General features: G+C 52.0%; 1 protein-coding gene across 1 annotated transcript; it reads right to left on the reverse strand.

The window, feature by feature from the left end:
• Positions 1-60: 60 nt before the first annotated feature.
• BLTP3A (bridge-like lipid transfer protein family member 3A) lies at positions 61-25,624 on the reverse strand. The gene is made up of 21 exons (XM_064732953.1): positions 25,493-25,624; positions 13,658-13,820; positions 12,856-12,894; positions 12,309-12,400; positions 11,949-12,138; positions 11,650-11,790; positions 10,941-11,111; positions 10,247-10,424; positions 9,844-9,930; positions 9,548-9,712; positions 8,913-9,046; positions 8,026-8,167; positions 7,397-7,590; positions 5,651-7,182; positions 5,235-5,431; positions 4,607-4,758; positions 4,375-4,522; positions 3,149-3,420; positions 2,727-2,835; positions 2,281-2,396; positions 61-1,871 (listed from the first exon to the last, which is right to left on the reverse strand). The coding sequence occupies exons 1-21, from the start codon at positions 25,534-25,536 to the stop codon at positions 1,746-1,748; spliced, it is 4,392 nt and encodes a 1,463-aa protein (XP_064589023.1). The 5' UTR covers positions 25,537-25,624; the 3' UTR covers positions 61-1,745.
• Positions 25,625-26,056: the final 432 nt, after the last annotated feature.

The following is a 26,056-nucleotide window of genomic DNA, read 5'->3' on the forward strand; positions in this document are numbered from 1 at the left end:
AATCAGCAGTGTTGGGATGGAGGGGGAAGGAAAAGCAGGAAAAGAGAGCCGAGGCTGGAAGGAGGTTAATGAGTTTAATTCTGCTCCTGGTTCATAGAACCAATAAATGCATCAGTGGAAACAAACTGCAGCAAAGTTGCAATACTGCCTAAAATTCAGATTTAAATTCAAGTTCAGAGTTGCACATTCCCCCCCTCCCCTTCCAGGGGCCCTGTGAGAGCTGCTGGGACCACGTGCTCTCCATGGCCCCTGTGCCAGGCAGGACTCCCTGGGCTCTCACTGGAACTGAGGAAGAATCCTTAAATAAGAGGCTCCACAAAGTAAACTTTGATATTTACAATCTGTGGGGACCCTGGAGGTTTTGTCCTCCCACGTGTGTGGGTTTTGGGTTACAGTCCTTTTTACTGGGTCTTCAGAGCAAAGGAAATGCTGGAATTCTTCACCAAAACCCATGGACTGAATCTGGAATTCTTCACCAAAACCCATGGACTGACGGAGCTGGAGCAGGAATTTGCTGTAAACACCCTGGCCCCAGCTGTGCTCAGCCTGCACACGTGGGAGGAGCTGTGGGGCCCTGCAGGCTGGGCAAACCCTTGGCAAAGCCTTCCCATACTCACACAAAATGTCATGAAAATTGGAAAAAGCAGAAGAGAGAAACCTCCCATTTTCAAGCAATTAATGAAGACAAAGCAGGAACACCGTGGCATTCCACTCCAGGCAGGCAGTGCTCAGAGCTCTTGTGTTCCCCCACAGGGAGAGGGAGCAGCACAAAGTTTGGTGAAACAAAATCCAAATTCTGCTCGTGGGCAGTTCCTCACAGGGAGCTGCTCCACATGGGGGTGTTCAGTGATTTCCTTTTGGGATCAGGGCTGGCAGGTGGTTCTGGGGTCCCATCCCAGCCCTGCTGGAAGATTCCACCCAGTGCTGAAAACCCCACAGCTCCTCCTCCCCAGTGGGGAACTCAGGCACACAAAGCTCTGAGGACAAAGTGCATCCCAAAAAAACACCCAGGTCATCTCCTGAGCCTGAACCAACTCCCTCACCCCATTATTTGATAGTAAAAATTGAAACAGTGCCTTGACAGGAATTAATCCTGCACCACTAAAGCCAAACTTTGTGGGATGAAGTGGACTGGACTGAGTCTCATACACTGCATCCATCTCTACACAAGGAATTACTGGTGGGAAAGGGAATCTGAAGGAATTTCTGTACTGTCCTGCCCCTGTTCTTGTGGGAGTAGTGAGCTGTGTGCCCTCACTGCACTGTGGCATCCCAGCCCTGCTCTCCCTGACCCTTCTGCCACCCCTGTCCTGGCACTGCCCAGGTGCTGAGGGGACAGGGACAGGGTCACTTCACCCTGCCCCTGCTGTGGGCCTGGTGAGCACAGCTGGCCAAGAACACAACAGGGAAGGGTGAAAGAAGCAGAACCCCCAGCATGGACCATCTCCACAAGTCACCACAAAAGCTGGAGGCTGAAAACCACCCAGAGATGAGGAGACATGGGGTGTCCCCCCAAAATCTGAGCTGGTGTTGGTGGGCTGACCATGGCCTGGCTCAGTGCAGCCCTCCCAGGCCAGAGCAGAGCAAACTCCTCCTCATTCCCCCATTTCTCTCAGCCAGGCCCCTCTGTCCCTCCCTGCCCAGTCTCTGCAGTCACAGCTGGTTTCAGTCCTGGACTTGGACCCGTTTGGCAGCGAAATGACCAAACCTGCCCTGCTGGTGCTGGTGCCCTGTCCCTGGCAGTGTCAGAGCTGGAACAGGGGGTTGTACTTCCTGATCTCCTGCAGAAGGCGAGCCTTGTCCATGTTGGCTTCTGCCAGGGCCAGTTTCAAGGTCTGCAGCTCCCTCTGCAACTCTGGCACTTGCTTGAGCTGCAGGAGACAAGCAGAGAACAAGGCAGGAGTCCTCAAGGTTCACAGTGAGCTGCTCCAAGGAAAACCACAGCAGGAGCTCTTGGGATCAATTACACACTGAGATACCACCACTGACAGAAATTCTCTTTTCAGGAACCTCTCAATTCCTGTTTTTCCAACAAGGAACTGGACACAGTGGGGAAGATGGAGCCAATCAGAAAACAACCCCCAACCAGATTCTGAAAGGGAACAAGTGAGTTCATGCTGGGCAAGGTGCCCTCACTCCTCAAAACACCCATGGGAGGAGGCACAGGCTGCTCCTCGGGGCACTCCCTTCCTGCAGCTCACCACACCTGCCCAGCCCTGCAAACACACCGAGGCAAAAGAGAATTTCCAGCTCTCTGTTGTCCAGGCAGCAGTGACTCACCTGCAGCCCACGGGCTCCGGCTGCTGGGGCTGGTGACACACACTCTGATGGGGCCTTCTGCTCCTCAGGGACTGACACAGACTTTTCCTGTTTCACTGAGTCCTTCCCCTGGGGAGCTGGAAAGAACAGAACCCACTCAGGTGTGAACATTCACACAACAGGGCTCTCAGAACAAAAAAATAACTTTAATTAATTTCTTTCCTTCTTGTTACACAGGGAAATAAAATTCTCTTTTCCCTTTTTAAATGGAGAAACTAAAAGGTAATAATGGACCCTGTCTGTGTGTGCTTAAGGAAACACCAGACACAAATTCTCACAGTAGGGAACAGAGGCAGGGAGGGCTCCCACAGCAGGAAACACACACAGGGACTGCTCCCACCTCACATCCCATCCTTCCCAGCACAGCCTGGGGGTGCAGAGGGGCAGTAAAACCAGAGGTAACTCACCTGTGAGATAGAAGACACCGTCATCCCTGCGCCTCACCACGATGTGATCCATGGCCAAGGTGATAGGGACAGGGCCAGGGGAGGTGGGGTACACTGGGGGGGTGTCATCCTGGAGCAACAGGAAGCAGAGAAGGGATGAGCAGCTGTGACAGCTCCTGAAAGGATTTCCCTTGCCTGCAGCCTCCTCAGGAGCAGCGTTCCTGACCAGCAGCACTGGGAAAGGCCTGGCTTTATGTACAGGGTGCACAGGTACACACTCCCCTTGTGTTCCTTATTCATCCCGAGGTTTGGTTTTGCTTTGAGAACCAAAACCAAACAGTCTCAGCAGAAGAGAAGCTCTACAGAGGCCCCCAGCATTCATTCCACAGCCCTTCCCAAGTGCAATCCTGCAAGCGAGCCCTGCCCCGGGGGGAATCTCTCACCTTCAAGGTGATTTTGGCATCCACCACCTCGATCTCCATGGGGATGACCTCAGGGATGATTTCATCCTCCAGGAAGGGTCCCAGGCTGGCGAGGCAGGAGGTGCAGAGCTCGGTGGCCTGGCTGTGCAGCAGCAGCTGCAGGAAGCCGTTGTGCTCAGCCAGGGCTGAGAGCGCGGCCGCGCGCGGCCCCGACTGCAGGCGCAGGGACACCTCGGGCTGGGGCTGCCTGGGCTCAGGGCTCGCAGCCTTCCCCTCTCCTGGGTCTCCTAGAGCTGGGGCAGAGAGATCTCACTGCACAACGGGGCCTGTGATCAGGTATCAGCTCAGAAAGGGCATCCTGCAAAGCCCAGCTCAGCCCAAAAGCAGCCGAGTGACCTCGGCCTGACATCATCCCTCAGAGGAGAGAAATCCCAATTTCAAAGGACTAATAGAGCCCACATCACTGAGCTGGACCATTTGAGGTCCCAGGCACATCCCTCTCTCACCACACTTTAAAACTGGCCCATTTTGCATGTGCAGGACCTGGCCCAGTGCCCCACTCACTCTACAGAGTGCCCCAACCCTGCCCCCAGACCTGTCCCAGCTCTGCCCCCAGAACTGTCCCAGCTCTGCCCCCAGACCTGTCCCAGCTCTGCCCCCAGAACTGTCCCAGCTCTGCCCCCAGACCTGTCCCAGCTCTGCCCCCACAGCTGAGCCAGTGCCCTGTTCACTCTCCAGAGCTGACCAGCCTTTCCTCACCCCTTGGCTCCACCGTGGCCACTGGCAGGACTGGGAAAGGCAGGATCAACAGCCTGGGAATTGCTCACACTTCCCCTTCAGTTTTGGAGCTGCTTTTGGGGTTTTTTTGGGTGTTAGGGGGATAGTTGATTGTTTTAAGGTTTGGCTTTGGTTTTTTTTTTTAATTCAAATTTAGGGGAAGTACTGTAGACCAAAAGCATTTTTTTCAGATCAGGAATAACTTCAGTTTCCCTAGACAGCTTTATTCACTCTTTTAATTCATTTCATGCAACTTAAAAAATCCCAGTCAATGATTACTAGGCACCACAGAACACCACTGTGTAGGCACTTGGGAAACATTTTTCAAATGCCAGATCTGAACCCTCAACACGTGAGTTGTGTTCAATCCTAACCACCCCAAACACTGAGGCCCCAGTAAATGGAATATTCCCTGGGGGAGGCTGCTATAAAAGCCAGTTCTGCAGCTGAGTCCCAGAGCAGCATCTTACCCACGTAGCCACGCAGGAACTGCCACATGCCAACGTTGTTCAGCTGCTCTGGAACCACCTTCATCACTTGTAAAGCCACAGACAAATCATCTCCTTGAACCTCCACTGCACAGTTCACATCACTCATCTTCAGCACGAGGACAGACACCTGCAACAGCCACCAGGAGCTCATTGGTCACAGCAAACACCTCCAGAGCCCCTCAGGGACAGAATCCCAATGTCAGGCACTGACCAGCTGCAGACTGGGGTCCTCACTCTGCGACGTGGAGCTGTTCACCTCAGGGGACACTCCACCCTCGTCCTCTGCCACCAGGCTGCTCCTGCTGCCCATGTCATTGTGGGCTGGGGGAAGCTGCCCTGAAGAAAGGGGGTCCAGGCTGGGCTCTGAAATGGAAGCAACAACAACTCAATTCCATTTCTTTCTCTGGAATCCTGCTATCAGTAACTGCCTGAATCTCTGGCCCTTCTGGAGGTACCATCCTCTGGAGATCCATCTCTCTCCAGCTCCTCAGATGAGCTTAAGCAACACAGGTTGAAGTGGAAGATGTCCAGAGTACCCAGTATCCAACCAGCCCTTCCTAAATGCTCTGTGCCACCCCCCACCAGCACATCACAGCCCCTGCAGCCCCCAGGACACCACTGGGACGTGCAGGGTCACCCCACACTGATTCACCCTCCTCATCTCAAAGAACAGGCACCTACAAAAGCAGAAAGAACCACTGTGAGGCAACTCCTCAAGACCTTCAAAAACAAGGAGCAGCAAAAGTGATTCCATAGGAGCACAGGATGGATGAGCTGCCTGTGGCACAAAGCATCAGCCCTGATGATGAGGGTGGGCACACAAAAGCCAAGGGCTTTACCAGAGTCTGTGAGCATCACGAAGCCATCGCTGCCATCACTGTCCACAGACAGCCCGTCCTCAGGGCCACTGCCATCCACGGATGTGGTGTCAAAGGAGTGCTGGGATGAGGTTCTCTTCATGGAGAAGAAACGCATCCGGCCGCTGCCCGCCCCGCCAGGGGTCAGTGCTCCCTCCTCTGCTTTGGGCACAGAATCCCTACAGAAAAACCCAACAAAAACAGTGATAGAGGCAGGCAGCTGAGCCTGCAGATGATCTGAGTGTTGGGCTGGTCTCTGACCACTTGCAAGTCAGACTTCAGTACCCTCAGAACAGCCCCAGAGATGAACATTTAACCCTTCTCCAGCCCAGATACAAAGGACAGAAAGGAAGGAGCTCTGTCTCCCCTCCTGCAGCTCAGCAGCCTGGCCTGCTCACCTGGCCGGGGGCAAGGACAGCATCCTCTGCATGGTGGAGGTCATCTTGTCCCTGCTCAGGCTCAGGGCATCCTTAGTGAGGGACACGGCCTCCTTGGTGAGGTCCATGGTGGCGTGCAGAGCTTCCTTGGTGGCGTCCTTGGTGATGTGCAGTGCACTGGAGAGCTCCACCTCGATGCTCCGCAGCGGGACGAGCTCGGCCTGGCCATTGAGGGCAACACCTCCTCTGCCCGAGGGCTGCGCGTCCGAGGCTGGGCTGGAAGGGAGAGCAGGGGGGCTCTGAGGGTGGCTGCTGGTCTCTGCTGGTCTCTCTGCAACCAGGGCTTCCACAGCTTCGTGCGCTTCCTCTATCAAGGCTTTCTCCTCTGCGCCCTTACCGCGGGGAGCTGCGCTCAGGGCGCCGTCGCTCGCGGACCTCGGGAGCCTCTCCAGAGGGACGCTGGCACCGCTGTCCTGGGTCCCACTGTCCTCTGGGAGCTCTGAGGTGCTGCCCAAGCCCTTCTCCGAACTGCTCTCTGATTTCAGCTCCTTCTCTTCAGCTGCCAGCCCCTCCTTGCTGTCTGAGGGTGAGAGCTCGGACTCGATCAGGCTGGTTGTGTCCGAGTCCAGGGACCTGGGCTCCACGACAGACCCTGGGGCAGGGGCCATGAGCAGGGCCACCTCAGCACTGGGGAACATAACTCCCACACAAGCAGACATGGCATCTAAAGGAGACCCAGTCATTTCCTGGGTATCTTGGGCCAGCTGCTCCTGCAGTGCTTGCAGAACCTCCTTCATCCTGAGCAGCACCAAGTACTGGTAGTGGTTGAGCCGAACTTTGACGTGGACAGAGGAGGACATGAGCACGTGGATATCAGCAGAGGCTTCCAGCTCTTTACTGTCTACTCCATCATCAACTTCACAGTCAGATTCTCCCAAGACATCCATCGTGTCTGGAGCCTTGTAGATATTCCTCAGATCTTGGTCAGTCTTTGATCTTTGACAAATGCCGTGTTCTCTGGAGAGGTTCTCGTTCTTGGAGTGATTGCTAAAGCTGGCAGAAGGCTTGATTTTCACCTCAGAGGTGGCCAGCTCCTGTCGTTTAGACATCTGAGCTTGCCCCCACCTCTTGGGCAGGCAGACCCATATGGAAAGGGGAAAAGGGTCAACAAAGCTAAGGGCTCTGCCCTTGGAGCTTTCAGCCCCCTCAAACCCCAGGGAGAGCTCACTGAAATTCACAGACCACAGGTCCTCAGAGGCAGAGGTTTTGTGAGGCAGCTTGTGGTGCTTGTGTGGCCTGTCCTCCACGTGGAAGGCGTGGCGCAGGAACAGGGTGTGCAGGAGGCTGAAGCTGCCCTGCTCCCGGGGGAACGCCGCGTAGCTGGAGTGGAAGAACTCGGAGCCCGCGAATTTCCTGAAGAGGCCCTGCAGGTCCTGGCAGCTGCAGGAGGGAGCGTGGCGGGTGTTGGTGGCTGTCACCTCTGACATGCACACACACAGGGCCCGAGGCCGGTCCCGGTGCTCTGTGACTTTCTTATCCACGGGGATGCTGAGCTGCAGGGGAAGGAAGGTGAGAAAGGATTAGCAGAGGTTTAACCTGGATGAGAACTCCAGCAGCACAAACCAAACAAAACCAACACAAAATGCAGACAGAGCAAAGACAGAGGAAGGCAGCAGGTTTGTCTCCTCATGATGGACTCCAGCTATGTCCTGGTCTCATGTTTCTTTCACAGAGAGAACACTGGGAAAGGAAGGAAAAGAATGGTACCTTCAGCCTGAAGCCATCCAGCCGGACATCCACGTGCTCATCCCGCTTGCCTGAGTCCTCCAGCTTGTAGATGGCTTTGAACTGCTCCAGGCTGCGACACAGATCCAGGCAGAAGAGATTGATCCAGAGCACACTTGGTGTGTCCAGGGTGAGCATCAGGCCATTCAGCTGCATGTACAAGTTTGGGCATGGAACTAGAGGGAAACAGATTAATGATAGCAGGAAAGGCCCCTGGGTGCAGAACCTGCACTGACAGCACCAATGCAGGGGTTTCACCACTCCTGGGAGACACATCTTGGAAGGGGAGCAGCTGTGGTGCACCCAGAGGAATGAGGTGACCCATTGGGACAGCACCCAGAGCACCCCATGCCCTGCTCCAGGGCTCTCAGTAAGGCTGAACCCCAGGAACTGGGCAAACAGCAGCTGCTGCAATTCCTTCCTGCAAGCACAGCTCTGCTTCCACATTGTGCACAACCTCCATCCCACCTTCCCACAGGGAAAAAAAAAAAAATTAGGATGGCAAACATCAGAAAACTAAACAACAACAGACAGAGAATATCTAACAGGGCTAGACCATTGATGAGTCTTTAAGAAACTTGTGAAAGAAGGTGCTAACCTTGATGTATTACCTGGAAAGTCCTGATTGTCTGGGAAGTAATATTCTGTGAATTCAATATGGATTGCAGAGACCTGGTCAGGGAGTTTGAAGATTTTTCTGCTACAGGAAAGCAAGGTGGAGGGTTTCTTACTTTGCTGCCCAGCTGTAGAGACCTGAAAACAGAAGGAAATGCAGTGGTGCAGAACTCAGACTTGGCAAACCCAAGTGCCCCGGTGACCCCTCAGTTGCCTGTGTTCAATCTGCCTCATTTACACATCAAACATACACTGCTTTCAAGCAAAGACATAATTTTCTTCTACCTGCTGATATTGCCAACTCCTCTCCTTTGAGGGAATTTAGCTCTTTGTGTCTCCTGTCACTGCTAGTAAGAGCTGTGACAAGCAGAATTAGGTGACATGAGCAAACAGAACAGAAATCTGTTACAGCTGTCTGCAAGATCAGCAGCACTTGGCAAGTCCATCATAGTATCTGGTGCTGCAAGAGCAAAACCAGCTCTTGGATGGACACAGGGCACATGGATGCAGGGCCTGATCCAGGGCAGAAAGCTTGAGGTCAGACTTACTCCTCCTTTTTTGTCAAAAATCCACATCCTCACTGATTTCTCAAAGGCATGAAATGGTTTACACTGAGCATGCCTGATGCTTGGTGTAGGAACAGAGGGCAGAAACCCGTGGTTAAGCAGTTCCCTCTGACCATGAAAACTACCAGCAGTTCTTTAAACTCTTGGGTTTAAAGTTTTACAGACAACATCATAACAGCACTTAGGTTCTCCGGGCAGCGTTTCCATGTCGTAGGATTTGCATGATCCTTTCAATCATATCGTGAATTACACACTGAATCACATCATTTCCTTTCTGGAAGTGCCCTTGCCACATGCAGGCCGGCTGAGGTCCCTACCTGGTGCACATCCAGGTCATCCACCCGGAGCAGCACGCAGCTGGAGCGCAGCCGGTGCCAGGGCGGCTGCCGCAGCCGCGGGAGGCTCGTGGGGGGAGCCCGGCCCTTCTCTGGGGGGCTGCTCTGGGGAGGCTCTGTGGGGACAGACAGGGCGTTAGTCACCTCCTCTGCACCATCAGTTCTCTACAGGGCTGCTCTGGGGAGGCTCTGTGGGGACAGACAGGGTGTTGGTCACCTTCTCTGCACCATCACCTCTGTGCTTACTGAGCAGAACCAACAGCCCCAGAATTAGAAAGGGATGAACACAGCTGGGCAGGAGAAACACTGAGGACTTCTGAAGGAAGAACACTGTGAAAGGTGAGTCTGTTCTGTGGCAAGAGAACACACTCCTAAGCCAGGTCTTAAGTATGTAATTTCATCCTTGTATCTTATGGAGAAACTCAACAATAATCCACTGCAGCCTGTCCCTTCTTGCTGCAGTGCTCTGCCAGCCACTTTCCTTTGCCATTATATTTATGATTTTTAGAGTGCTATGCATTCCTGCACCAACAAATCAGCCTGCTCAGCTGGGGATGGGCAACTGAAGATTTTGCTGTACCACCTCCTGCTTCACTGGTTTTATCAAGTACCTTTACCTGGTTTCCTTTTGAAAGGAGAAAGTGGAGTCCTGGCAAACATAGGGTCTGATTCTTCATAAAACTTCTCCATCTTGCTTTGAAATTCACTGACCAACTTCTTTGCCCACTGTCCCCGCGTCTCCATTGCTTCACTGTACCTCACCCAATGCTTGCAGGCATCTCCTGCAGAAAAGCAAAGATTCCAGCTTTAAAAATGCAGCTTCTTTCTTCTAGTCCAGCCTGCAATCATAGAACAGTTCTTTAAACTCATTTTTTACCCCCCTCCTCAGGTTGTGAGGCCCCAGGCTCCCTACCTGCCCTGTGGAAAGGATAATAATCAAAAGCCATCCTCCTGAAGGTCAGCTGGATGGCACCGCCCAGCATGCCATGCTTCTGAGCACCTGTGAGGAACAGAGCAGAGGAAACCATGGTCAGCTCTGCAATGAGAGCCCTGATCCAGGAGAATTCAGAACCATACTGCTCTGACTGCCCCACTGATTAACTGACACCACAGCCAGGATTGGGGTACCATCTTCAGCAATCTGCACCAAAATCTTGTCCTAGCCCAGGAGAAGGACACCTGAATCAATGGTTTATATGGTAAGAACCAGGCCTGGAGACTCAAATCCCAAACTGCAAAACCCCAACCCTCTTCCAGCCAGAAAATCACTGCTTTGGCTGTTGTTTCTGCCTCTGGATGCTTCCCTCCCTGCTGACCTGCCTCCCGGGCGTGGCTGTCGTCACAGATGTGCAGGTCCAGGCGGGAGATGAGCAGGTGGTAGGAGGATTCCTTCATGTCGTGCTTGTCAAAGTACTGCCCGATGCTGCTGGCGTTGGGGCTGGCTCCAAAGGGCTGAGCCCACGACTGCTGGGCACTGGGAGCAGGGGGGGTGATCTGTGGCAGAGGGACAGGCTCAGGGAGAGCTCAGAGAGAGGGAAAACACTGAGGTTATAATGCAATTAATCAGCTCATGCACATCTGCCAGCCTCTAAGGCATTGGTTTATAGGACTGAATTGGGGTTCCCAGGATCTGGATCCTCTCCTGTGCTCTCACCTTTGCCTGTGGCTCTGCCAGCTGCTTGCACTTCTCTTGGATCGTGTTTTAAGATTCCTGGGCAAAAAGGGCCAGGTACTCCCCATGCCTCCTGTGCAGCCTCACTGCACTACGTGTGCATCTCTGCTTCCCTGGAGCTTCCAACCCCAGCAGAAATATTCCTCTTGCCTCATCCTTGACTTGGAAAATGTATTTTATTGGCAATGAATCCCACTCATTTGGTCACCTCTTTACCCCACAGTCCACATGACACTGACCAGAGTTCCCATCAAGGAAAATGCTGTGAATATGGGCCAGGTGCCACACAAACAGAAACTGCCTTTTTCCCTGGCAGACCAGTATCCAAACTCACTCACCTGTACAGACTCTGGTGCCAAGCTTTTCCTCTGCTGAGCAGATTTCTCCATGGCTTCACTCAGAGACTCAGCATATTTCATCATTGCTTTCAGCTGAGAGTCTGTCAGCACCCAGAGCAGGTCATCCAGCAGAAACATCAGCTTGGAGGCCACCACATTGCAATCTTTGGTCTGAAACAGCAAGGAAGGTGTTAGGGACTTCAAAAATTGACTCCACAGACAGAGTCCTCCCAAAACAAAGAGGCAGAAAGAAGGGAGGCTGCTGTGAAACTGCTCTGAGAGATGGTATCTGGTGCATATCCACAGCACCTCCTCTCAGATGGATAGCAGTCAAAGCCACCTCCTCTTTAAGAGACAAATTGCTCACTGCTTAATTCATTTTTTTTTAAATCATCACATTTCCACTGACAGCTAAAAATCAGGCTGTCAGGCTTCCAGCTCCCAGTAAGGAGATGACAGCTCTCCTTAGGATGTTCAAACAGATTGAAAAACTCACTCCATCCACGAGATCCTCCCCTGGGAAAGAAACTGCTTTGACATTTGCTAAGAACACAGCTGTCTCTGACAGAAAACATGGAGAGATACATCAGTTAGGGCTCAACATTTCAGAAGGGAGAGAAGGGCTGTCGAGGACTGTGGGAGGAAATATGCATCATCTCTGCACCAGGCAGTGAGACCACATCATGCAAAGCATGGAGAAAACTCTCACCCTTCTCTTGAGAGAGATCTGGATCCTGCCCTGGTTGGTGATGAGTCTCAGAGGAGTGGTGACAGGATCCTGATCACCATTTTCCGTGGCATCTGCCTCTATCCTCAGGGTCTGCCAGGTGAGCTCCTTGAACGTCAGAACCTGCCCAGGAGGGAGGAGAAAAAACAGGAAAATGCTGAGACTTTCACAACTTCAAGGATTCAGAAAACCCCAAAAACACTCAGAAGACACGAAATGAAACAAGGAAAGATCATTCATGACACTTTTCTCTGTGATGCCAGTACAAAGGCAAGGCTCACCTCTCCCCTCTGCGGGTCCGTGATGCGGGTGAGGCGCAGGTCACTCTGCTGCCAGTTGGGGTTGACACTGTAGCCCTGGAGCTGCCACAGCTCAAAAGAAGCATGAAAGGCCTTGGAGTGAATCTTGATGGTGATGGAATTGACAACAATGAACATCCCCTCCACGACTTTCTCAGCAAAGCCATATTCACTGCAAAGAGAAGATCCCCCTCATGAGGCCTGGCAGGGGTAAGGCTCACACAGAGAGGTTTATAAGCAGCACCAAAGGCACTTAAACCCTAAAGCAGGGAGGCCAGTGGTGAGTCAAGGAGCACAGCAGCCCCCACAGCCCAGCAGGAGCTGCAGGGCTCGGGGTCTGACCTCTGTCCAGCAGCAAGAGCGATGGGGGACTGTCCATTGGGCGGCCGAGGCTCCTCACACGTCCTCATCTCCACCTCCACCTTGTCCAGGTACTGCAGAGACACAAAGAGGGAGCCATGAACACCACAGCCAGCCTCAAGCCCAGCCCACCAGCCCTGGGGTGAGATTCCAGGGCAGGGAGAACCAACTCTGGAGTCTCAATGCTCCAAGAGTCTCATGTGTTAAAGCTCTCACACCATCAGTGTCAGTGGGAAACCTGAAACCCCAGGAGTGGGGAAGCAACCAAAAAACAGGCACAAGGTAGCCCTGGACTTCCCTGAGAGCTCATCTGGCTCCATCCTGCAGTGAAATGAGGGACCCATGGGAGGGTCCTTGTCCCCTATGTGCTAAGAACCTGGAGGATTCAGGTCCAAAGAAAATTTGAGCACTTGATGGTTTCCCTCCCCAGAATTTTTCTCAAGTAGAAGAGATTAAAAAGAGTGAGGAAGAAAAGGAAGAAAGGAAGAAGGGAGAAAGGAAGGAAAGAAGACAAGAGAGGCAACATTACCAGGCAGATTGGGTGTGTTTTCAGCTTTGTCCACTGGATCTGAAATTATAAAGTTGAGGTTATCAGAGTGATTTCTGCATTGGAAAATTTCAGAAAGTGCAGGAAACCTCCTCAGCCCAAAATTTGAGCCCCATTTCTCTGAGAAATGTCTGCAATGTCTCATTGTATCCAGGTCAAACAGAGACACAGACAAGGGAAAAGACATTCCAGACACCAGATCTACAAACCCAGCTGAGCTTTTGGATCTCATATATCATCAGGAGTAACAGATATTCTGCAGGTCAAATTCTGCTGTGGGGAACATTCCTGGCCTTTAAGAGTTTACAACTAACTGCTGCTGTTACTGGAAGTCACACAATTCTTTTGAAGCCTGTGCACAAACCAAAAAGCTCCATTTTATTTTCATACAGCAACGTTCACTCTGCAGTTCTTGTAGGAGGGAGAACAAATGTTTGTTACTAAACTGAGCAGATCTGACTCTAAAAACAGAGCACATCAGATGAGTAAGACAAGCTCATTTTTACTGTCACTTGGCAGAGTAGAATCATATTTCTTTTATAGAAAGTCTCTTTGATGTCCTTAAAACTTTTGAGTTCATGTAATGCAACAGTGGTTAGCACCACGTGCAATCAAACAACCTGACAGCTTATAACAACTAAAAAACCACTTTTTTTTTGCTCTAAAAAGCACAAGAAGGAAGAATTTGTAAGAGTTCAGTGTGCAAAGTGCAAGTCCATGCACAACCTCAGTGATTCTGCCTGTAAATGGATAACTTCATCCATTCAAAGCTGCCTCTGCTCACCCTGATGGAGGCCTTGTTGCAGTAGACCCGGGTGATGGCGAGCCAGGTGGGCAGCTCCAGAACATTCTGCAGCACCTCCTCATCCAGCTCCAGGTTGGTCAGCTGCCCCTGACCCTTCAGCGTGCTCAGGTTGATTTTGTCTGGAGAGAGATTCTTGGTAAACCTACAGGGGAGCAAAGAGAAAACTCACAAACAGCCCCCAGCAAAGCTGCTGAGGCTGCAGGAGCATTTCAGAGCTATTTCAATAGCAGAGTTTGTTTGCTGTTTTGTTAAACCCTTTCTGACATTTTTAAACCCAAGGCAAGTTGGTCGCTCCAGAAAAAAAACATTTCTACACTTTGACATTTGGAGGATTTTTTTGTTTTAAACTAAATTCAGGTTTGAGAAACTGGAAAATTTCCTTCTAAAGCTCTGGATCCTGGAAACCAGCAAAACTGCCCTAGGACAAAACCAAAGAAAACCAAAGCCAAACTCCAACAGCTCAGCAGTTTTATTGCCCCCAGAACTGCCGTGTCAGCGGTGGAAAGTTTAATTCTCCAGATCCTTTTCACCCAGGAAAGCAAAAGATCATTAATGAATGACTTTTGTGGCTGTCTCTTTTTAACACCATCACTGCAGCCCAGCCTGCCCTCTGGCCAAACAGCACCTCCCCTCCCAGAGCCTGCCCCAGCTCCCTCCTCTGATTTCTCTGCTTGAAATTCCTCCTCCCCAGGGCTGCCAGTGTTCACCTGCCCTGTGTGCAGCCCTTCCCATCCCTCATGTGCCCGAGATTTCAGTGTTCACCTCCTCTGGGTGCAGCCCTTCAGATCCCTCATGTGCCCGAGATTTCAGTGTTCACCTGCCCTGTGTGCAGCCCTTCCCATCCCTCATGTGCCCGAGATTTCAGTGTGATTTCAGTGTTCACCTGCCCTGTGTGCAGCCCTTCCCATCCCTCATGTGCCTGAGATTTCAGTGTCATTTCAGTGTTCACCTGCCCTGTGTGCAGCCTTTCACATCCCTCATGTGCCCGAGATTTCAGTGTTCACCTGCCCTGTGTGCAGCCCTTCCCATCCCTCATGTGCCTGAGATTTCAGTGTGATTTCAGTGTTCACCTGCCCTGTGTGCAGTCCTTCACATCCCTCATGTGCCCACAATTCCAGTGTCATTTCAGTGTTCTCCTGCCCTGTGTGCAGCCCTTCAGATCCCTCATGTGCCCGAGATTTCAGTGTCATTTCAGTGTTCACCTGCCCTGTGTGCAGCCCTTCCCATCCCTCATGTGCCCGAGATTTCAGTGTCATTTCAGTGTTCACCTGCCCTGTGTGCAGCCCTTCCCATCCCTCATGTGCCCACAATTCCAGTGACATGGATGAAACACTTGCAGCAGGACTGCTCAAGAGCAGGGGATCCTGGTGTGAAAGCTCTGACTTTATCAAAACCAGAGTGGCCCCTAAGGAATCAGAGGGGCCAGTTCAGAGGGCAGCAGATCACAGAGGCTGTACAAGTGTTATCAACACTTCTCCACGTCAGAGAACCCCCCAGTGGCAGCAAAACCCCTCCTGTCTCCCTCAAACCTCTCTCCAGTGCAGGAGCTGCCTCCACGGGAGCAGGGGGCTGCATTCCAATGTCACTTGAGGAGTTCCTGCCAGACAACTTTCCCACCACTGAATCCAGGGCTTATTTCACACATTCCTCCACGCCAGTGCTAATTCTCATTCTGCGCAGTGGTCCAGGAGGCAGGATGGAAAGAAAGCCCCCATTGTCAGCCTGAGCAGGAGCAGCCTCAGTCACACTGCCCTGCCTGCTCTGCCCCTGCACCCACAGCGTGGGCACTGCTCTGGGAGGGGCACCAGGGGCTCCTGCAGCAGCCACAGCTCCAGGAGGGCAGCAGGAGCCAGAGCCACACTGCAGCTGCTGCACGAGCTCAGGGGGCAGCACAAACCTGGCTGAGGCACTGCAGCAGCAGCTGAGCCATCAGTCAGGGCTTCCAGGAGCAAAAGGGCTTTTCCAAACATTTTGTTGGAAGAGAAAGGCTGACAGATGTGTCGAGATGTTGCTGTCAACCCTTCCAGTAGTGCTGAAAGAGGAGGGCAGCACACAGCTGTGAGTTTGCCCACTGCTGCTCTTCCCCTGCAGCCAGCTCCTCTAAAATCTAGCAGAAAAGGGCAGGAAAACTACTGGAGCTACAGCCATGCATTAGCAATCTACAAAGCTACAGACGTATGAAAAAATATATAAAAAACATCATTCTCTCCCTTTAGAGACTTGGCAATATAGAATTATAGGTGACATGCTGTCCCCTCCCTGCCCTGAGCCACAGGGACACGCTGACAGCTCACACCAATTTTACACCACATTCCCTTCAGACTCATCACTCCCTCCAACCAAAGGCTTCTTGTGTGAACACGCCCAGGGAGGTGGCTGAGGTTAACCTGGCCTCTCAGCATCAGCACCAAGAAACTGAAAATTGCAGTGTGTTCCAACAGCTGCTCCACTGGCAGGCAGCACTGAGAATCCATAAGATTTGGGCCTGGGGTCCTGCAGTGAGCACCCACAAACCCAGGCACGGCTGAAAATGAGAGCAAACACCGGCAGAGGCAATCCAGGAGCACCCTTGTGTTGTGTCAGAGAATCAGCCCTGCTGAGAGCTGATGTCACCGTGTCTGCCTGGGATTGGATGCTAAGAATAAACCAAGCACAGCATGGACAGGTAGGAATAGCCAGCACTAAAGCTCAAACCAAACACGGACAGGTAGGTAATAGCCAGCAGTTAAGCCCAAAAGCTGCTGTGGGCAGTGATCAGCTCCCAGGCTGAGCTTTCTCACACCTGCACTGAAGGATCATCCCCGGGCTGGAGCCTCATCCCAGGATAAGAGGGGAAGCTGCTTTCAGCTGGTAATGCAGAGGAAAAGTACAAGTGTTGCCTATAATTCTATATTGCCAAGTCTCTAAAGGGAGGGAATGATGCTTAAGCTTTTTATATATTTTTCATACATTTGTAGCTTTGAGGATTGCTAATGCATGGCTGCAGCTCCAGTAGTTTTCCTACCCTTTTCCTCTAGATTTTAGAACAATAAGCTGACCTTCTGAACACATTCCTGAAATATTGTTTAGTCTTATTCCAAGGAGGGGAACCTACAATAAGGAATAATAAGAAGTGGGGCAGAGAAACCCTTGGACCAACTCCAAGGGGCTGACCCAGGGGTAGGTTACTGGGGCAACTGAATCTCCTATAGGATGTACCTGGTAGATATCCTAATTAACATTATAAAATTGTAGAAATTCAGTTCTGGGTGTTCCTATCACCAGCAGGACATCTGGAAACTTCCCAATAAAGGTCAGCTTTTTACTTTACTATTCTAATACAAGTTTTTTTTCCTTTTGATTACAGGCAACACAAGCACATGTCTGAACCAGGGCATCACTTTTGTTTAGTGTGTAGGTGTAGCAAAAATACCAGCACACTGTGGAAGAACCAAAGCTGTGAAACAGGACACAGCCTAGAGTGAGGTATGAAACTTGATCCAGGCAAACCAAGCAACTCTTTATCACCATCTCCAGGGAAAGGCTGCAGAATCCTGCTGGGAGGTACCAAACCCACCTCAGTGCACCCAGGCTCCATTAAAGGATCCTTTAATGAGGCAATCCATGCACCAAAATGTGCCATTCCATCCCCAAAGCAGAGCTTACACACCCCACCCGTGATGGGACAACAGAAGCTGGAGGTTCTGGAAAAAAAATAAACCTCAAATGGAAAAATGGAAACATTTCTTTTAAACCAGGGCCCAGATTTCTCAGGGTATGTTGCACATTATCAGCCCCTGCTTTCAGCTGCTGCCCTGCACAGGAATCCCAGACCTTCCAGTGGAATAATCTCACACCTGAGCCACTTCCCCACTCACCTGTCACACAGGAGGCCTCAGGGGAGAGCTCCTGAGAACACAGAGCTCACAGGTGCCAGTCCCTGCTGCCCTGGTCAGTGCCAGGGGAGGAACAGCAGCGAGAGCAGAACGTGTCAGATGTTTGCTGGCAGGCTCTCTCCATTCACACTCACCCACAGCAGCAGCCTTGGCAGCAGCGGCTGCTGGCTGAGGGAAAACTGAATGAAAATGGTGAAAATGGTGCTTATTGGGAAAACTGACACCAGAGGATATTTGAACTTTTTTTTTTTGTTTGTTTTTTTTGCAGCTCCATCAGAAGTCAAGCAGATCTGAGCCAGTAAACTCACAGGGCAGCATTCCTTTTGAGCCTGCTGGGATTACTCTGACAAAAGTCAAGCCTGGAAATCTATTTGCTCAATCATCAGCTTGACTATAGATCAAAACATGATGTCACTACTGAAAACAACTGCCCAGCTCCTCAGCCTGCATATCCAGAGGCCACAAACTCACTGATTGCAAGAGGAATTTGGGTAAATCTGACCGCTGGACCAAAGCCAGGCTGGAATCATAAATAAATTTATGTCCACATTTGTAGCTGTCTCGCCACACTGTCTCCAACTGAGCAAATGCATGGGCAGATAATGTCAGAAGACATCTGAAATCATAAAACTCCTTCTCAGATCCCTGTCTCATTACCCTGCTGCCACATGGATCAGGAACCTTCTCAAATACTCAGTTTCTGCCTCAGCCCCCTCCCTGCAGCCATCCCTGGTTGTACACAGCCACCACCCCAGCATTTCTATTAATGCCTTTGTCACTGTGGCTATTTTGTGGGAGAACTCATTAGCTGTACATCAGTGACCTTGATTTTGCTTAATGACAAGCAAAATCTCTTGGCAGAATGGAGTGCATGGCTTGTGACACCAGCCCAGCTGCAGGGAGCAAACACAGGTAAGGCAGAAAGGAGGAACTGATCAGCCCAGTGGGAAACCAGCCCAGGAACCACTGGGGATTTTTGCCTCCACAAGGATCACAGCAGGGGAAGAGATGAGGATTTTCCTCTTTAATTTGAAATACAAATATGTAATTTAATCAATTATGACAGGAATTGGACATGGGAAAAAAACCCCCGACAATTGTAGTTTGACCAACACAAATTTGCTCCTTCCCAAAAGTCTTTTCAAGTGTTGCCTGGTCTGGTTTTGGACAGGGCATTTAGTGGGATTTCCATCTTCCTTGGGAATATCTTCTACAATCCAAAAATCTCTGTGATGGGGCATTTCACCTCAAATGAAAACCTCTTATCTCAAAAGCCATATAACATGTTTACTAGAACAAAAGGTTCACAACTGCTAAAAGGAAAGGTCAGTGACTTTCCAAATCAGGGCTGCTCTCAAGGAAGGCAGCAGCAGAAGCTTTAAGTGCAGCACACATGACTGAGGATGAACTTAAAAATAATTCTGGAGGAAATAAAACTGGGCAAGTGATCAAAACTTCTGTAAAAAGGGAAAAAATAGCTGCCCCAAAGACGCACAGGAAGAACTAAAAGCTTTTTCAGGAAGAAAAGCCATTTTACCTCCTCGAATTTTTGGTGTTAGCAGGGAGCACTCTGTCTGAGAGTGGGCACAGAGCTGCTCTGCAGACTGGCACAGGAGGAAGAGAAACTCGCTGAATTAGCAGAGGATGGGAGTAATTACTGCAGCATGAGATGGAGTTGGTATCACACCCTCTTAGCACAAAGCCATTTAGAGTTTCAGGGAATCCCATCAACACCAAACTGCCCAATTGTTAAGAAGACAGAAAGCAGCACATTTATAATCTCATCACCTGTGCACAGCTCTGTGCACCCCAGATATGCTGGGAGGCAGGAACTCCTTCCCAATGGACAATGGGCCTGAGAAATTCAGCCTGCTTGGGTTACAGGGCAAACAGTTTCCACGTGAGGAGGTGCCAGCCCATCCCACACTCCTTATCAGGGTGGATTTGGGCACATCTGGTGTCCCTGTACACACAGGCCACTGCTGGTGGCTTTCCATTATCAGCTTTCTGTTTTTCCAGGCTTCAGCTGCACTGAATGAAAGGCTGGGCCTCTCAGCCAAACACAAAACATCCTGATAAGTCAGCAGTTGTCCTGGTTCTGTGTTACCTCCTGCAACACACCGAGGCTAAGGGAAGGCTTAAAAATTCAATTCAGGGTTAAACTCACAGGGAGAAAACTCTGCATTTCCAAGGAGATCAGAGAGAACCATGACACAGAGCAGAATTCCAGCTCACTCCTCCCTTGGCACCAAGGACACTTTCTTGTCTCAACAAATGTTTCTCTAGAGCATTCTGAACTTCTCTATTGTTCTCTAGAGCATTCTGAAGGCTGGGACACCTTGCTTCACACCCACCAGCACCTCACTGGGCACTGGGAGCCCTGGAAAACAAACCAGGAGCTCAGCTGAGAGCCCAGCCTCTGCCAGGGGCTGAACTCCACCTTCCCTTTGCTATTTCCAGCTCCCTGCCTGGACACTCAGCAAAGTTTAAATGCCAGCTGCCCCATGCTCTCAACAAATCCGCAACGCAAACCCTCAGCACTTGCCAGGGAATTTCCCAAACCTAATCCTCAAGCAAACAACAGATGAAAGAAAACTAGAAAGAAACCCCATAAATACAAGCACTAGTCCAAAGTTCCTCTTCTTCACCCTGCAGTCATTTTAGTCTCCAGTGTGCAGAAACAAACAGGTTTTTACCTAATTCTGACTCAACTGGGCAGCTGCAGGGGAGGCAAGGGCTCAGGGAGTCCAGGAGAAATAAGAAAGAAGAGCTCCCCTTCCATCAGTGAGGCTGAAGGACTCTGGAGAGGCTGCACAGGGTCAGTGCAGGGCTCTGCAAGCCCAGAGCTGCAGTGAAGGAGCTCTGGCCACGTTTTCCTCCTGAGCTACTCAAGTGTAATTTACCCCTGCTGCAACAAGAGTCTATTTAGCATTCCAGAAACAGCACACACGTGTCTGGAGCCAAGGAGAAGTGGCTGGAAACACTTTGCACCCAGCAGCTCCATAAAAGTGATCCCTTGGTTCTCCCAGCAAAGCGCAGCACAGCCACTGTGACTTTGCAAGGGACAACTTCAGGCTCAGTGAAGGGAAAATGCCACGTCCTGTCTGTGCCCACTCCTCTTTTCCACCCAAGAAGAGGCAGATCTGTGTCACTTTACCCATAATAGCCCGGGGTTCTGCCCTGCCATCAATAATTCTGCTACATTAAAATTTTTAAGAGTAAAAGAAGCCACCAAAATGCACCAGGAAAATAAGGTATTTCCAAATTCAAACACTGAGTAGAGGGTTTACATCCAGCCTTACATGCTTGGCTGGGCACAGCCTGTAAGAACTCAGAGACAAGCTCATCACCGGGGGTTTGGTGCTGCAGCAGCAGCAGCTGTGGGACCTGGCAGAGCTCCCTCCTCATAAACTGCCTCATAAAACCCTGCCACAGACTGCTTCATGCTCTGGATCCACCCTGGGCACTGGGGCACCAGCGGAACCAGCACCAGGACAAAGAGCACGTGCTGAACTGCAGGAGCAGGATGCTGTGCAGATAGGAAAGTAACAGTTTCTATCAGCCTTTAACAGCTGGCAGCTCTGTGGTTTCATGTACTTCCCATTGCTGCAACAGCTATTTTAGGCAAATGATCATAGAGATCAGCACAGAAATTTCCCTGATCACCAAAGGAGGATATTCAAGCAGCTAAAGCCAGAATTGCAAAGCCGGTCAGAGGTTTTGCTGCCTAAATCACTTGAGATTCTGGAGCTTCTTCAGGCCATTCCCAGATGCAGTTTCTTTGCTTTCCTCCTTACCCACCACGCTTGCTAAAATTGCTTCCAGGTAATTTACAACCAAGGTCAGGAAACTGGGAGAGGCCTGGAGGGTTGGCAGTAAGCAAATCTTTTATTGGTGGTAGCTTTTCCTGGCTCTGAGGGTGTCCCAGAGCCCTCAGGAGCTGCGTGTGCCATCCTGTGACTGCAGCAAGGGCACAGCTGCAGCGCAGTGCTCCGGCACGCAGCGATGCTGCAAAACACTTCAGGGCAAGGGAGAGCAAACAGAGCAGGAATTCAGGGTCTGCTCTCTTATAGCAGCACCCAGACTGCAGCACTTGGGCAAGAAATCGAAGCTGAGCAGGGAAAGCATTCTTTAGACTCAGGGAGTTCCCCACATTGCTGTGCTGGGCAAAGGCAGAGCTGGTGACATGGCCTGACTTGCCTGGTGCAAGCCACAGAGCCCATTCCAAGGATTCCTGAATGGCACAGAGCAAATCCCATCTTCTTGGTGGAAGAACTGCTCTACCTCATCTGCCCACCTCTTCTGAGGAGAGGGATGGGTCCCCTTGAGATAGAACATCCAATTTCTGCCATCCTGACCCCAGGGAGCCTCTCACCCCTTGGCAGGATGACCATGGCTGCAAAGGCCTTTCTGTGCCCTGCCTCAGCCTGAGTGCAGGTCTCTGATGGTGGGGATGGACAGGGAGAGGAGTCACAGCACTGAGCAAGGAGCCCCAGACAGCCCCAAGGCCAGCTGCAGAACAGGCAGGGCTCACACACAGCACAGTGCTGGGTCTGGGAGCCCGCTCTCAGCTCCTTGCGTTGGCACAGAAGCAGCACAACTACATGGAAGGGATAATGCCAAAGGCATCTCCAGGGCCAGGAAGGGATTCTGAGATGCTCACATCCAAGCTAGGAAACAACAGCCCCCAGGAGTGCACCTGCTGTAAGCTCAGCACACGTTGCACATGTTCAGGTCTAGAACAATCTACAGCCACACCATGAGCCTCCCTGGCCTTCACTGACCCACCAGCTGCAAATGAGAGAGGGCAGGAGTCAAGGCAACCTCTCCTGGAAAAAGGGATGCAGGGTTTAATCCCTGGAGTGCAGAGGCTGTGCTCCATCCCTCCACTGAGGTGCAGCACCATCTATGAGGAGCTCCATGATGCTGCTCCTCCTGGCTGAGTACCTGACCTGCCCTGATAAGCACCTCAGTGCTGCACCCTGCACATGTTGTTCCCTAACAGTATTTTTAATTTTGTTTCTAAATCCTATATCTCACTTACCTGAAAAGGTAGCTCCATCCTGTGCTGAGGACAGTTTGCCAAATCTACACTCTGCTATCCACTCATTTCTGTGCTGCACATCTGTTACACATCTGCCTGCACCGGTGACACACGCTCAGCACTCTCCTCTGCAAACAGGTCTCATTTTCCACACAGTTTTTCCTCTCTGGTAACCGTAACCTCTCTGGTTCCTCTCAGCAACCTCTGCTGCTGTTAATCCTCTCTTATTTCTCCTCTGCTCCCTTTCCACCCCAGCTCTCAGAGGTTCCCAAAGTTACCCCACAGATGCAGTCCTCTGGGGTTTCTGTCACAGTAAGACACATTTATGGTCTCCCCTGTGTTCAGACCTGCCACCAAACCCCAGTCCAGCTGCTCCTCTGCTGACACCAGCTTTTATTTCTTCCCAGCAGGACTGCACGCTGCATTTCCTCTGGAAGCCATGTCTGGTGTGCCTGTTACTCCACAAGCTCACAAGCTTCAACACGTGTCCCAAAAGAAAACGTCACAAAGCAGCTGTTACAGGCAGCAGGGGATAAACCTCTCCAAGGAAATTAAATAAAAGCCATTTTGGCAAGGATTCCCACTGCAGTGCTGAGAACTCAAATCCCAAAGTGGCACATGAAGTTGAGGCAGTTGGGCTTGTGGATAAACAGGGCCTTTGTCACACCCTGAGAACGCGGATCTGCTGCGGCTACGCCAACACTGCTTGGAACAAAAAAAAAGACAAGGAGAAGCAGCTCCTTTCAAATAGGGCCAGGAAGAGGTAAAGGCAGCTCACTGATTTTATTTTAAAGCATCAGATGTGCTTCCATGGATAATTACAGGCTGGGGAGCACAACCATGCTCAGAGGCAGCAGCTCTGGGGGAGTCCCTGGTGCTGGGCTCACACACTCCCCAGCACTGCAGCCCTGTGCCTGCCTGCAAGCAGCAAGAACTGAAACCACCTCATCTGTTTGCTTTTCCAAGCTAAATATAGGACAAAGGAGTGAAAGGCACAGATGGCGAAAGCTCCGCAAGTTTTTAGGTTCTCCTGCTCTAGGAATTGAAGCTGCTGAAGCACAACACAAGGCTGAGCCTTCTCAAATACCTTCACAACTGGGCAAAGCCCGGCTGTACCAAACCCTGCTGTGACCACTCAGGTGATGTGGGATCACAGGAACAGTCAGGTGAAACACCTCATTCACATTTCCCTGACCCAGCTGCCTCTCCTGACCGCTTTCTTGCAAATTTCCACATGGAAGAGGGACAAAAACACACCCCCGTGCAGAAAGGACTCCGAGCGGAGACACAACAAAAAGAACAAGGAATTATTTCATATGCAAATGTGAGCAGAATATAACGGCAGATTAATGATTCAGTAGCAAAATTCTTCCAGGCAAATGAGCGTGGCTGAAAGAAAACCCAAAGGGAGGGTGAAGATGAGGTATTTGGAGAAAACAAAACTGAAACAAAAGGAATTAATCTTTTTCATACACGATTAAATTGGGTTCAAATTTCATTTCTGCAAAGATCCACAATCCTTGTTCAAGTGAGGGGTAGAATTAGATCAGTCAGCCAAATAACAAAGTCCAGCTAGAAGGAAAACAGGCAGAGATGCTGAATGTTTTGGGACTCCTTGTTCTCCTTGGAACCGCCCAAAGGTGAACATTAAGAACTGGCCCAATCAGAGGGAAAAAGGGGCTCTTTGGGTAAGAATGTGCTGTAGCAGCGGTAAGGAGAGACTGATAAGCACCAGCAAAACTGTATTTATGTAAAGAAAGAGAATTGTCCATGAGAAGAGCACCCAGGATAACACCCAGGTGTGTTTTACCTTCTATCAAGAACTGCTGCCACCAACTCTCCGTGCTATAAAATACTTAAATACCTCCGTATCAGGAGGCTGAATCTGTACTGACCACAACACACCTCTCTGAGGTGAATGAGACAGAAAGCTCAGAAACTCGGGGTGTCAGAAATCCATTTAAAGCAGCTCCATCACTCCTCCTTCGGGACAGCGCCGAGAGAGCCAGAGCATGGAGAATTGGTGACTCCAACACAGACCCTGCCCTGCCCACTCAGGGTGTGTGGGGACGGTCTGGGGCTCCAGACACCCCCAGGATCCACCTCAGAGGGCTGGGATTCACGGATCACGCCAACCCTGACCGCACACAGGTCACTGCAGACCCCTCACTGCGCACCTGAGCGTGTCCAGCAGCAGGGATGGAAAGGACCTGCTCAGAAAGCACAGAGGACAAGCGCTGTGCACTGCTGTGGCCTCACCTGCACCCTCACAGGCACGGCACCTTTCTGTGCACGCTGCCCTGACCCCGCAGCGATGAGATAACACAGGCAGCTCTTTTATCGCCGTGAAGGGAAACTGAGGCACCGCTATGTGCCCGGGGCCCGCCCCGAGCAGCCGCGGCCGCAGCCGCATTTCCCGGCAGAGCCTCACGCCGGGAGCACTGGCATTTCCACAACGCCCCTCGGGTGAATTTCACTGAAAATGACGGAATACAACGCCAACACCCCGCTAGAGCTCTGTTCCCCTCTCGCCTCCGGAACTTCCACTGCCGCCAACCGCGGCCCAGGGCCGGCACCGACACCGGGCAAAGCCGGGCTCGGACGGCTCCGACCCGGGGAGGGGCGGCAGGGCCAGGCTGGGCCCGCTGCCCCCGGACACCACAGTGCCCACGGCCCTCGGACACCCCCTGACCCCCGGACACCCCCTCCGGCCCGGCGGTTCCCCGGCCCGAACGGGCGCTCAGACCCCGGGCCCGGCAGCTCCGCACCGGCGCTGCCCGGCGGGCCCCAAACCGCCAGGCCCGGCCCTCGTCCCCCGCAGCCCCCCGGGAGGAGGAGGATGAGGAGAATGAGCAGGATGGGGAGGAGAAGGAGGAAGAGGAGCGGGAGCCTCACCGGGAGAGGTGCTTCAGGATCTGCTTCTTGATGATGCCCGCCATGCCGGGCCGGCGGGTCAGGCCCGCGGGCGGCGGGACCCCATCGCGCACCGCCCGCTCCGCTCCGCACCGCCCGCCCCCGGCCGGCCCCTTCCCGCACCGCCCGCTGCTGTCCGCACCGCCCCCGGCCGGCCTCTTCCCGCACCGCCCGGCCCCGTCCGCACCGCCCCCTTCCCCGGCCGGCCCCTTCCCGCACCGCCCGCTCCGCCCCAGCCGCGCTCCGGGCATATGCGGGGAGGGGGCGGCCACAGTGAGACCCCGGACATCCAGGGACCCGCTCCCGGACCCCTCATTCGGAGCTCAGTCCAGGACCAACCCAGGAACCCATTCCGGGAGCTTTCACGACTCCCCTCTCGGACACCACGCCAGGATCCTCCAGGGACCACACTGGAACTACCCCCAGAACCAACCCAGGATCACCCTCCAGACCACCCTGGAGCTGCTCCAGGATCCTCCAGACACCCTTCCCAGGGGTTCCCCCATCAGTCCTGGCTTCTCTCACAGCCCAGCACTGCCCCTCCCA

The sequence above is a fragment of the Zonotrichia leucophrys genome, chromosome 26 (genome assembly GCF_028769735.1).
Source record: "Zonotrichia leucophrys gambelii isolate GWCS_2022_RI chromosome 26, RI_Zleu_2.0, whole genome shotgun sequence".
Lineage (NCBI taxonomy): Eukaryota > Metazoa > Chordata > Aves > Passeriformes > Passerellidae > Zonotrichia > Zonotrichia leucophrys.